Source organism: Meles meles, chromosome 2, assembly GCF_922984935.1.
Source record: "Meles meles chromosome 2, mMelMel3.1 paternal haplotype, whole genome shotgun sequence".
NCBI lineage: Eukaryota > Metazoa > Chordata > Mammalia > Carnivora > Mustelidae > Meles > Meles meles.
Genome location: NC_060067.1, coordinates 186,317,456 through 186,331,568, shown reverse-complemented (window position 1 = coordinate 186,331,568; position 14,113 = coordinate 186,317,456). Strand labels below are relative to the sequence as shown.

General features: G+C 38.9%; 1 protein-coding gene across 7 annotated transcripts in view; it reads right to left on the bottom strand.

Moving 5' to 3' along the window:
- MTUS1 (microtubule associated scaffold protein 1) overlaps positions 1 to 14,113 on the bottom strand; it is a 166,384-nt gene that overhangs the window by 42,923 nt on the left and 109,348 nt on the right. The window contains exon 1 of one of the 7 annotated variants that reach the window (XM_045988086.1): positions 8,991 to 9,395. The exons of the other annotated variants lie outside the window; for them this stretch is intronic. Coding sequence (XP_045844042.1) covers positions 8,991 to 9,111 — 121 coding nt within the window. The 5' untranslated portion in view covers positions 9,112 to 9,395. Of the gene's footprint in view, positions 1 to 8,990; positions 9,396 to 14,113 lie in introns of those variants that run through there. 7 annotated transcript variants of the gene reach the window in all.

Sequence of the window (14,113 nt, the reverse complement as noted above, 5' to 3'; positions counted from 1 at the left end):
AATTATTACCTTAAATTTATGTAAACAATTGTAGTGTTCCTTTCATTATTTGTTTACTCTAAAAGACAGTAATCACAATTTAGAAGCCACATACAATTTTTTCTAGCCTAGGCAGGTATGGCATTTTTTTTTTTTTTTTCCATTTTATTTATTTTTTCAGCGTAACAGTATTCATTCTTTTTGCACAACACCCAGTGCTCCATGCAAAACGTGCCCTCCCCATTACCCACCACCTGTTCCCCCAACCTCCCACCCTTGACCCTTCAAAACCCTCAGGTTGCCCCAACCTCCCACCCCTGACCCTTCAAAACCCTCAGGTTGTTTTTCAGAGTCCATAGTCTCTTATGGTTCGGGCTATGGACATTGGGGAGGGGTGGCATTTCTTTACATGAAACCATTCAAGCCCAGGAGAGTGATAGGAAGACTATTAAAATTACCCGAGCTAACTTTTTTTGGGGTGGAGGGTGAGACTTTAAGTAACACCTCAACATTTAAAATTTTGCATTACTGTATTTTGTCAGAAATATTTAGTCATTACCATATATAGTCAGAATTTGTTTGCAATGGTTTGTATTACATGTAAAAGGGTTTTACTTTACATTTTAAAAGTCGGAGCCCCTGGGTGGCTTAGTTGGTTAAGTGTCTGCCTTTAGCTCAGCTGATGATTGCAGCTTCCTGGACTGAGCCCTGGTCAGGCTCCCTGCTCAGGGGGGAGTCTGCTTCTGCCCCCCACCCACAGCCGTTTGTGCTCTCTCTCACTTGCACGCTCCCTCAAATAAATAAAATCTTTATAAAGAATTTTTTAAAGTAGATTACAAAACAGAAGATATATTCATATTAAAAACTCCCATTTCAGAATAATTTTTTCCTCAAAAACAAAAAAAATAAAAACAACAACAAAAAACCCAAAACTCCAAACTTGACCTTACCATTTTACATGTACCCAGCAGAAAATAAGCAAATTTCTCATGTTCTTAAAATGGACTACTAGCTATAAAGAAAACACATTCATTACACCCAGAAATACTTTCAAGAAGATATTAACCTCCCTCGATTCACTGGTTCTCTAAATAATCTAGAAGTTCAACTAAATGGTAAGTTTATGAATTTCAGGACTAAAAGAGTATAAAAATGAAACAGAGCAAAAAATCTGCAAGTAATACAATTTTCGTCCTGTAGCGTTAACAATTGTGAAGATACTGAATGTAAGTATCTTAATTGCAATCATCTAACATCAAAATTTCATCAGGTACAGTGGAATTTCATCAAAAAATAGAGGAAAAATAAACTTAAACAGGAAACAAGTATCTCTTGTTATATTCACTATATATGAGCAAATTGGATAGGACTTTTCAGAGCATAAGGAAAGGGATAAAATACATATCCAGCAAGTTCTCACCAATGTGAATGAGATGCTGTTTCTCAAGACAGCAGTCACTGCTACGGGCTTTTCCCCTCTTATTATTAAACAAATTACCTAAAATATTAAACTCTAGCCTTCATGTGGACTTCTGTTTTGGTCTGAATGATCATTTTGACTTACCCAAATTAACAGGTAGCTAAAAAACTGCTTGACATCCCAAAGCCGGCTTATACCAACCGGTTCTTTGGATTTCAGCAATTGTGACATAAACCCCCCAAGGTGCCTTTTTTATTTAACACAGAGAAGAATACAGCACTGAGAATAACATTTTGTCACCACAAAATTCTACAAGGCCCTTAACTTCGCAGTGCCTACCTCAAGCACATTTGCTAGCCTGGAATTTTTGAATGCTATCTCTTCTTGAGCTAGCCGGCTCATGTGAGGTCACCATTGTGTCCCTGAGGCCATCCCCTGTGGGTGAGGGCTCACTCGGCCGCAGATAGCGTCCGGAAGCACTGCATCTCTGTTGCTGCAGACCCAAGCTGCAAAGCCACATAGGAGACTCAGGAAAACGGCACAGCTGAACCCAGGCACATGCAGGCAAAAGACCTGAATGGGGGAGGCGGCAGGGGTAGGGAATGTGCCCAAATGTGCCAAAGTGGGTCAAAAATGTGTATTAAAGACCACAGAGTATCCTACAGTTGAAACACAAAATAGCCAGTTAAAACAATCAGCATTAGAAACGTCTATGACACAAACCACAGAAAAGAGAAGTTGATTCTCAAGGTACTAACCAGTTAAGAAAAAGAAATTTAAGAGACCAGGCCTCCAACTCAGGTCACCAGGGAACAAAGGGAAAAAGACAAGTCTCTCACCCAAAAGAAAGCGCTTTTAGTCTTAGTTTTCCTAAGAGCTGGGTAATTGCTATTTATAAAAATAACACTCACAGGCTAAAATAACTCGACATATCACTTAAGACAAACACAGAAAAATGATGTTCAATGTTGGAAACATTTAAAACCACATCTGATGTCTTTTTACTTAATAAATAATATGCATATACTTTCAATGAAACACTTTTAGCTCTAAAACATGCTTTAGAACTAACACAAAGTATTAAAATTTGTATTGTTTTATTTAGAGGGTGGTTCTCGATTAACCAAAACTCAATCAGAATATTTCAATTGTTCTAATTACATAGTTACTAAATTTTCTTGCCATAGCCCTCTATTGCTCCTGGTGAAAGACGCTGCTATGCTTCCTATCCTGACTCTAACTCCAAACTGTAATATGTGATGTACTTCCCACGTTTGGGAGAAAACAGATTCCTACATTAAAACACAACTTTGTGTGGTAAAAACTTCAGCTATGTGAAACTTGTGAGTTACAGCTAACTTTTAAAAACTTATCAAAACATGGAATGCCCAGGTGGCTCAGTCAGGTAAGCTTCTGCCTTCTGCTCAGGTCATGATCCCAGCCTCCTGGGATCAAGTCCCGCATCTGTCTGTCTGCTCAGTGGGAAGCCTGTTTCTCCCTCTGCTTCGGCAACTCCCCCACTTGTGCTGACAAATAAAATCCTTAAAAAGAACTTATCAAAACATTACCTATTATGAGTGAAAATTGATTTAGCACATCACTGCCTTCTTCAGTAGACCAGTCTGACTACAGAACAGCACTTTTTAGCATCATAGCAAAGCTGTAGCTCAAAGACCGCCACAGCTCCTACGGGAGTGAAGTTTGGATCTATGACGAACATTTCCAGCTGAACGCCATTCACAACATCAGTTCTCAGTAAGTGCTTATCAGTGTGGCAAAAGGCCAGCAAGATCTTCAAGCCTGCTTTCAACGAAGCCAAAAGAAGAATGTGGATTCACAGTACAGGAACAAGGCAGTGGTGGAAGGCTAAGTCTCTCATCTGTTATTCTTGAATTTGGTCCCTTTGATGTCTTTTGTAATCTACAAATGATTGAATCTTTAATTTTTTACATACAAGTTCTAATCTGTTTTTTTTTTAATGGACGCTTTCTTTAAAAAAAAAGGAAACATTAAAAAAAAGATTTTATTTATTTGACAGGGAGAGACAGCATGAGCAGGTCAGGGGGGACCAAGGAGAGAGGGAGAAGCAGACTCCCCACTGAGCAGGGAGCCCAAGGCAGGACTTGATCCCAGGACCCTGAGATCACTACCTGAACTGAAGGCAGGCACTTAACCAACTGAGCCACCCAGGCACCTCTTACGAAACTTTTAAAAATAGCTTCTTTGACTTCTGCATTTTGTAGTGTGACAGAGAAACACAAGACAAATTCAAGTTTATTTAGTCACACCTTGGCAATACCTACCACAACTGTACGAATGAAAACATTAACCTTTTGTTAACACATTTTAAATATATAAAAGCCATATGTCAAGTTGAGACATTTTCTCAATATATTATCACTGAAAATTACTTCATTTAACATCAAAATCAAATTATATCCAAAGCGACTTCAAAGTGTTTAACTGAAATAATTACAAAATAGGTAATCATTACCCAAACCCATACAGGTCATGAAAGAGAAAAAAAGTATCAACCTCTGTTGCAAGATCAGACTTGTCAAAGGATATACTCCCCTCATTTATAAGCAGCTAATATCAGCTTTTGAGAATTAAGGGTTTGACGCTCTCTGGGTCAGATACTATGGAAAAACTCTCTATCGTATCTTTATGCCCTGGAGACTGGAGAAGTCACTCAATTCCCTAGCTTCCCTTGCAGGTAGCTAGCCATGTGACTGCGAGTTAGCCAATGAGATGTAAGCTTTGTGAGTTGGCACCAGCCACCCACCCCCCCCCTTTTTTTTTTCTGCCTGGTGGAGCAATGGTGAGATCAGGAGGCAATAGTCACGAGGAGGGAGCCAAGTAAATAGAGATGTTGATCCTGATATTGCTGAACCACTGAACATTTTAGGTGAAACAAACAAGTTAGGTGAAATAATTTTCTTCTGGGTTAAGCTGGCTTAAATTGCAACTAAAAGCAATTCTTGACGGTCTCAAAAATGAATACTAAATATAATTTGATGGTTGCATTCTAACCAAACAATTTTATTCATATTCTGCCCTGTTCTTAATGAACTGTCAAAATGGCTCTCTTTAGTTTGGCTTTAGGTAAATGAAATATATTGTTTTATTAATAATACCTCGGCCCCTCCTCTGGAGCGCTCAGGTCATGATGTCAATATCTCAGAGCTCTGAGATCCAGCCTGACTCTGCTCTATGCTCAATGGGGAGTCTGCCTGACATTCTCTTTCCCTTTCCCTTCCCTCTCTGAAAACTGTATTTCTGCCCCTCCTCAATATATATGTACTACACCCCTCCTCTTTGCTATAATAATTGCTTTCATTTGTTTTTTAGAAAGAGGGAGAGATGCAAAGATAGAGTGTTAAGCAGGCTCCACACCCAGCAGGGAAGATGACTCTGGGACGGATCTACCACCCGGAGATCATGACCTGAGCGGAAATCAAGAGGTGGACGCTAAACCCACTGAGCCACCCAGGCGCCCCTGTAATAACTGCTTTTAATCTCACTAGGTCAGTGAAAACAAATCTGAGTGCAATGAGCTGCCTTCACTTCAATCAAAAATATATATTTAACTTTCTGAGGTTCAAAATCGCACTTTTCATTATAATTAATACAGGTATCTCCAACTCCAAAGGAAAACAATTCTAATAAAACTGGTGGTCAGGAATATTTCAACTAAGAAGATTCTTTTCCTTCCAAGACTCATTATAAAGTTAGAACCCACATGCAGATGCAAAACTCTGAAATAGAGTGGACTATTTTGGCAAGACAAACTATTGCCAGCGTTTTGGCAAGCCAAGGAAATCACCTCTAGACTACGTAGAAGATTAGCACTTTCCTGACGTGGAGATCTTGGTCTATGCTGGACATCCAGCAACATCACTCAGATGCTGACAAATTCACGTTCCCTTGGCTTGACCCTATTTACAGAGGCCATGACATCTTGGATCGGACAACACATTCTGTGAATGGGTGCCACCCAAGAACGACATACTGGAGCACACAGGGTCCCCTTAAATAGGGGGCCAATGAAAGGGACCCCGATCTGCCTGGGTCCCTGTGATCACCCTCCTTCTTGCTCTCACCTCTGTCTACCCTCTATGCTCAGGCATATTAAAATTCTTTTGTTTCCTTGAAGGAGCCATCCTCTCCCTAGCTCCAGGCTTTCCCAGGCTATTTTCTCTGCCTGGAACACTTTCTGTTTCTTAGCTAACTCCACATATCCTGAGATTCCAGCTAAACCGGCACGTCTTCTGGAAGGCCTAGATAAAGTTAGCTTCACCTGCTAGGAGCTTCCCCCCGCGTCTAGCCCAAGTTCTACCGAAATCACTTGATGTTCTGTTTAACTATGGACTGTGAGAAGGAAGGAGCTATGTGTGACTTAGTCTTGGTTTTATTTTCAGCATCCAGCATTGAACCTGGCACATGGTCCATGTCTAATAGGTACTCACTTATGAAATGACTGAATGAATCATGCAATGTGAAAGACAGCCTGGAAAGAGGCAAAAGTGGGGGGCTGGCTGGCTCAGTCAGTAGAGCATGCGACTTCTGATCTCACAGTCTTGAGTTCTAGCCCCATGCTGGTCATAGAGCTTAAACAATTTTTTTTTTTAAAGATTTTATTTATTTGACAGAGAGAGATCACAAGTAGGCAGAGAGGCAGGCAGAGAGAGACGGGGAAGCAGGCTCCCTGCTGAGCAGACAGCCCGATGCAGGACTCCTTCCCAGGACACTGAGATGATGACCTGAGCCAAAGGCAGAGGCTTAACCCACTGAGCCACCCAGGCGCCCCTAATCAATTTTTTTTAAGTTTTTATTTAAATTATTCTCTACGCCCAACATGGGACTTGAACTCACAACTCTGAGATCAAGAGTCACATGCACTAGACATGGATTCCAAGAGTCTGAGGTTGTAGCCTTAGTTTTGCTAGGAACCAAGGGAATGACCTTGGTTACTCACAAAGAGCTTCAAAATAAAGGAGTCAGATGATATGATTTCTGAGGCCCCTTTAACCTCAAATGCTATGAATTTTTCTGAGTATAGTTTAAAAAATCCTGGATGTATTACACCTGAAAATTCATCTTATCTAAACTCATTCTTTCCTTATCACCCAAATTTAGTTAATACTCATGACACGATGTATAACATTAGTCGCAGCTGAATCATGGTTCTTCATCATTTATCCATGACTAATTGGTTCGAAGATTCTGAGACTCCATCATTTGAAATCTCTCTTTGTTTTTACATTCAGCCATTACTCTGGTTCTAGAATCCAGGTCAGCCCACTGCCACTTTGGCAACCAAGGCCAAGAGCACCCACTTTATTAAAAATACAAACATGAGTTACAGCTTATAGCCCATAAGAATCCATGCAGGGACTTCAATATCCATTTCATTGAGAAATGTCTCAGACCTTTAAGTTCTGTAATATGGGATAATCTCACAAAAGACTCTTACTGGGGTTAAGTAGAATTATGTTCTTTACATACTTTTTAAATGCTTCCCTCATAGGAAAAAACTCTTATTTAATTACTACTATTCACCAGCTCTAACACAATTACAGCAGAAGTCACAGCCAAGAAAATCTAGAAGCCAAGAGTTCTAAACGGAGGGGCCAGGTTTTGATCCCATTTCTGCCCCTGTGTGCCCTTGAGCATGTTAATTCACTTCTCTGGACCTCTGACTTCCTGGTGGAAAAGAAGGTAAACTAGAGCACTGTTAAGTGCACTCAGGCTCCATAAAGGTCACTGCAGCCAAACGAATGTTGCCAAGTGTTTCTACAGAAATTCCAAAAACAAAAGGTACCTAAAATAGCAACTATTAGTCAAAGTCTGATAATAAAAGCCTTTTATCTTTTGCTTAAGCTGCTTGGAAATTTATCTGCTCCATGAAAATACAATAAATGACTTAAAATGTTCACCAGAAGAAGACTGGTTAAAAAGATCATGGCGCCCATGACGATTAAAAAGCAGAGGGAGAGAAACATGTGTTGACATGAAAATCCAAGATACATTAACTTTAAAAAGCAAGCTATAGAAGTGTATATGTGTGTGTGTGTGTGTGTATACATATATATCCACACGTATATGTGCTTCAATTTCTGTATAACCAAAGAGTCTATAAAAATCCACATAGGCTTACATATGATGAGCAAGTTACTGGAAGGCTTTGCAAGCACCCAGGACAGTGGTGGCCTCCAGAGACAGGGCAGGGGGCCCGAGCAAGACACAGGTCACTTGGAATTGCAAAACCTCTGTACAGTTTGACTTTCTCCTTTTCTTGGAGCACAGATTTTTTTTTTTTTAAGTTAAAAGCTATTTTAGATCATACAGATTTTTGCAAATACAAGACACCCTTTTGTTTCTTCACCTTTAAAAAAAGAAAAAATGACAGGGGTATTTAGGCTGGGAGAGAGAGAGCCACTGTTCTGCCTCCTAACAACTCATTTACCTTCAGCTGCCAGCTCAGGCTGACGGGGAGGTTGGCAGACTTCAGTGACAGGTCAAGGGGAGTTATGAAACATGAGGAGAAGGTGCTGGAAAAGATGAGAGCTATCCCACAGGGAAGGGAGATGCCTCTGGGAAAACTAAAAACAGTCAGCTGAAAAAAAAAAATCACTAGGGACAGAGATGGAAAACAAGACACATCAGAGCTGACAAGAGTAAGAAGCAAAAAAAAAAAAAAAAATCTGTTTACATACTCAGTCTTATTACAGTCAACAATCACCAGCCAGAATCAAATATAATAACACACCTGTTTTTACAGACTAAAACCAACATAATTTACCATAGCTGCAATTATTATCTGGAACAAAAGGAACAATGTGAGGCCATTAACTAAATCCTCTAAAAGTGAGCATGCAGGTTCACAGATGCCTAAAACACACACTTTTATTTCTGTCTCAGGCACAGAGCATAAAAGCAGATACGCGCATAAATATCAAAGGCAGGCTTTTGTGATTGCAAATATTTTCACTAGGAAGCCAGGAAAACTTGAGTTTTGTTTAGTTTTTGTGGCTCACTTATTACTGCTCCACAACTACCAGGATGTTTAATTTGGAAATAATTTAGGAAATATTTTGTAAATAGCGTAGAAATCGTTCAGCATGTTAAACTAACCTATCACAATCTCAGTGAGAAAGTACATAATGAAAACTATAGAAACCCTCTCACTTCGTCTCCTCCTTTAAGGATAAGAGAAATATTAATTCACACATGCCCCATTTCCAAAATCATCTGAAGCAAAATGTAAATTTAACAGTTGTTGATTTTCACAGATCTTGTTCGCATCAGAAAAGAGGGAGCACCAAGGCAACAATTCTGCTCTCTATAAACAACACACGCACACACACACACACACGCACGCACAGCTGCTTATATAGAATCAAAGTATGAGATGTTCATACATTAAAATGTTAAGGGCAAGATGCCTATTTCTGCGAAGAAAGCCTCGTTCAGTCAGAGCCGTCTCTCCTCAAGTGCCTATCTCCTTAGAAAATTTCTGATAAGCAGCTGCAAGTTAATCAATCACGTCCCCCATGCACCACTCAACAGAGATTTCTGCAAGACAAACCTGTATGGAAAATGACAGTGCTTTTCCTAAACCCTGAAGGAAGTCGGAGGTTTCGAAGCAGTCCTTTGGCAGTCAGTCGTACGTGAATGGTGGATAAGGAGAATTTGGGAGACAACAGCATGTCTTCAGAACAGGTGAAAAGATCTCACAGAAGAAGGAGCTTCCGGGGACTATCACATACTGTCTTTGTAAACTCAGTACTCTTCAAAGCCAAGAAAAAACAGCAGGAGAAAACATGCCTACATAGCAAATGTCATTCCATCGCACATACACAAAAGAAAAAAAAAAAGCCCAGAGCTATCGAAGTGTTCCTGGCTTCCGCTTTCACTTCCAGATGTTGCCAAAACAATACCCTTCCTCTGACTAAAATCTCCTGTTCACAGATCCAGCAGTAAGCAGCCTCCGGATTACATCACACTGTACATGCTTAGGGGCTGTTATGGTTTTCATCCGAGATGGTGAAGGGGAGGAGAAAGTGGGTGGTCTTAGGAGCTTTATATAACAACCAATAATGTCACGGATTCTCTCACTACTTGAAAGATTGCTAAGGAAAATTACTTTGAGCAGTAAATCCTTATTTAGGAAATAGGAGAAAATTAAGACTTCTTTCCCAGTCATCTATATTCTGATTTTAAGAATTTTAATTATATTCACACTGATAACACAGGGCATTTTTTCAAATATTTTGTATATAAATCTATATATAAACCTGGTACTTTGGATACACTTATTTTAAATGGTTTCAAGTAATAGATGTTCCCAGATACAGTTTTAATAAAACTTCTATTAATGACAGATTGATAAAAGGTTAAAGCTCAACTTTAATAGTCATGTTTGGCAATTTCCCTACCAGATGTAATATAATAGTTAAAGAGGAATAAAATTAATCAGGTCACATTTTCAAGACGATGCTTACTGCTTAATCAGTTGTATTTATGGAAAATTAGATGGCCTCTCATAGTAATGTTCTGAGACTAGGAACAAGTTTGGATCTGTTTTACTGCAATCTGTTAAATCTGTTAAATGTCTATTTAGGTAGAGTAGTTTATAAAAGTACATTAAAATATGATGGAAAAAAAGTAAGATGAAGTTATGGATGTAAGAAAATTATGCCACCGATATGCTCACTTAAGCAAAAGTAATACTAATAATCAGGAACAACCTAATAACCCTTCTTTCTTTTAAAAAAGAAAACAATGTGCAGAAAAGGATCTCTGCTTGTTTCCAAGATTTCCTAAGAAAACAAGACTTAGAAATAAATGTAGAAACTGGTAGCTGTAAATAACCCTAATAAATACTATCAAAATGTGCAGGGCACAGCTACTGTTTTAGAAAGTCTACGGAGCATTTAGGGTGTGAAGACAGAAGGAGCTGGGCAGGAAAGGACATTCTGAATAATTCCTTCTTCCTCTTCCTCAACCCCGGGAGCCTACTATCTTAGAAGCTGTCAATAAGAGACACAAACCCAATTATCTATCAAGGGTTAGCTGTGGGAAAGGTACAACTTGTTGATACAGGATGGATCTTGAAAACACACCACACCCATGGCAACACAATCATAAATAACCAAGGAATTAAAGGAAAGCTACAATGAGATGTTTCCTTTCTACTTTATCACAGTTTATTACTAAACAATCACCCTTTTTCCAGATTCTGCATATGAATATGCCACAATCGCCTCTCCTCCTGCCATCCCCCCCCATAAAAACCTTGGAACAACTAAAATATCAATCAGCATTACAATCATAAACAGAATCAAATTAAATATTGCTGTTAAAAACAGATTTGATACACAATCCCATTTCAGCTGTCATGCAGGATTTTTTTTTTTTGTTTGTTTGGTTGGTTTTTTTTGTTTGTTTGTTTTGTTTTCTCTTGTTGAAGTAATAGCAAACTCTAGGCTAAACTGGCTACAAGGGAAATCTTTTAGCCTAGATTAACCAAAAGAAGAAATCAGCAACATGCCACCAACCCACCACATTCCATAAAATTTTCACTTTAACTACACAAAGTTATACCACATATATTAGAAGTAAACATCCTTCGAATGATCTCGTTAAACAACAGAACGAAGAACTGTAAGAATTTAAAAGGCAGTGCTAGTCAGGTCAGAAGTCGGAGAGTACTCCTTGCTTGCAAAGCAGTCAGGTACACCTACCTAGGCATGCACACAAGAAAGGTGTACTAGATAAAAGACACAAAGGCTCCGGCTGGGTTTTCACTGCTTTCCCAACACAGTCTGCCCCCTGGTGGCAAGCCAGCGCAAGTGAGCCTTTTCATGAACAGTAACCACCTACTCAGAATCTGGGTGCCAGATACTCCCCTAAATACTCACATGTATTTGCTCTTTCAAATAACCGAATGAGTGGTTAGTGGAGAGTTACAACTATTTTTATGGCACATAAACTTTGGAGAGGGGTGGACACGGAAGCATGGATATTTAAATGGGCTCAAAGAGTTTCTTTTGATTACTTATTTGGTCAGTAATCACTTGTGCACCAGCATAGTTTCTGAAGTTCCTCCAAGTATAGGAGAAACACCCAAAGAGAAGTGCCCATCTTTGTCATTATACAAAGTCTTAAGTGAAGAGAATATCTAGAGATCACCAAGGAACTTTTGTTACCTAAGAACAATGTTATTACAGTTATAAAATTTAGGAATAAAAGGAGTTTTTATGAGGGGCAGCAAAACTTGTGTTTGGATGTCAAGTAGGAAAACAACACCATGATTTAGAATTGTATGGATAGGGGCACCTGGGTGACTCAGGCACTTAAGCATCTGCCTTTGGCTCAGTTCATGATCCCAAGGTACTCAGCGATGGGGAGTCCGCTTCTCCCTCAGCGCCCCACCCATCCCCCACTCCCGTTCATGGGCATGCTCTCTCTGCTCTAATAAATTCTTTAAAAAATAAAACTGTATGTATCATAGGATCTCAACTTTAAAGAATAAGAAAAAACACTGAGCAAGTATACGAAAATGTCAGCAATGCTGAGAGTGAGTAGGCAGGATTTTCAATTTCTTTGCCGTAAGCTTCTCTATTTTTCCATTTAAAAAAAAAAAAAACAAGGATCACAGAGTCCAAAAAAATAGACTTTTAAGTAAGTTGAAGTGACAGATTAGCTTTATAATAAGGGTACAGAATTAAGTGGAGCTTCTATTAATGACACGCATAAAAAATAAAAATTGTGCAAAGTCTTTAGTAAGGTTTAATATACAAACAAAAAAAGATGTGATATGGAAGATGTAAGTGTTTGGAAGGTCAATATGCTCTAGCATCCTAGTACATTCAAGAGAACCACAGATCCACTGCAGTCTGTGTGGAAGAGAGAGAGAGAGAGAGAGAGAGAGTGTGTGCATGTATGTACATGCACAGGTAGTTAATCAGGGTCAATTTAGAGCACAGTGATGTCATGATTCTAAATATTATTCAAGCATGCACTGTACAGGGCTGCTTAGATGCCAGGAAATGCAACCACACTAGGACGGACGTGTTTACTGCTGATGATCATGAAGAATCTGCAGAAGATTAATATTCAAACCAGGGATCCAAGCATCTCTGCCCAATCTTCCCTAGAACTCAAACACCAAGTGTACCCATCTTAATGTTTATCTCCATACTGTCCCTAACACAACACGACTGCCATATTTTCTTCATTTTTATGCCTCGTCATCTTTACTGTCTTATGTTCACATCTCTGTTCCAACAGTAGGAAGTTCAACTCAGGGTCCAATTCTTCCATAATGTCCTCTTCCTTAGTAGGAAGAAGAATGCCTACATTGTATTTTAAAAACCACATAAAACAATTATAAAAAATTTTAGCCTCCACCTACCCATAAGATTATAAGTTCTCCAAGACCCAGTGACATTGCCTTTTATTTCTTTGGTCTCCAAAAAATGAAAGATGTTATGTTTTAGCCATGTAAAATGTTTTTAAAAGCTAAAACCCATTACTATAGAATATTCCTTAAAAAATAAAAGTTAAATTACCTATAGATCATAATGCTCTGTAACCAATTTTTAAACTTAATTTTAATACAAGATGACTGAATTTAATAAACTTAAAAACTTCTCACTTATCTTTCCAAGGCATTAGCTGACCCTCTATATTGTTTTTTAAAGGCTTCAGAATTATCACTGAAATGTCAGTGAACATAATTTAAACAAGTGGTTTAACTTAAACAGGTGTTGTTTAAATCATTCAGGTTGTTTTCAATTCACCCCCTCCCCCTTCTAAACAATTCTGAAAGGCAAAAAATAAGAAAATCAGTAATTTCCCTTTAAACAGTTCTGATAAATGGAATTCCTGGGTAGAAGACTTTTGTTCTATGTCCCCACACCGCCTCCACAAAGGCTGTTATAATTTATATGCCCTCAGCAGTATGTGCATGGTTCCCATTCCTCACTCACTCACTCACCAACACCAAGTACTCCTCTTAAAAATATGCAAACACTGGGGCGCCTGGGTGGCTCAGTGGGTTAAGCCTCTGCCTTTGGCTCAGGTCAAGATCTCAGGGTCCTGGGATCAAGCCCCACATTGGGCTCTCTGCTCAGCGGGGAGCCTGCTTCCCCCTCTTTCTCTGCCTGCCTCTCTGTGTACTTGTGAACTCTCTGTCAAATAAATAAATAAAATCTTCAAAAAAAAAAAAACCAAACATGCAAGCACCGATAGTACATTGTTAATTAGCCGTTTGTAAACTTTTTCTCATTTCCTAGCGCTTCCTATTTTTTCTTTCGTGTCTGTCCATTTACATTTCTACCGCGGGGTCATCTTTACCGGCTGGTTTGAAAGAGTCCTATCTGGAATGAATGTGCTTGCTATTAATATTGTTTATAATTTTTTGAGACATAACGGACAGCACGTTAGTTGCAGGTGTACAACATGATTTGATACTTGTATAAATTGAAAAATAAACACAACAAATCTACTTATGGTTGATATTCCCCACCTGTTTATAATGTATGTGACAAAAGGCAAGTCTAAAACTTTTGTTGTCATAATTATCCACCTTTTCTTTTGTACTAATGTTCCTGGAAAAAAGCCTTTTCTATTCAAGTCCATATTCTGAGCGCTCTTTTCATTCTACTTTTTGTTTAAAATTTCCACCAGAAAGGAACATTTTTG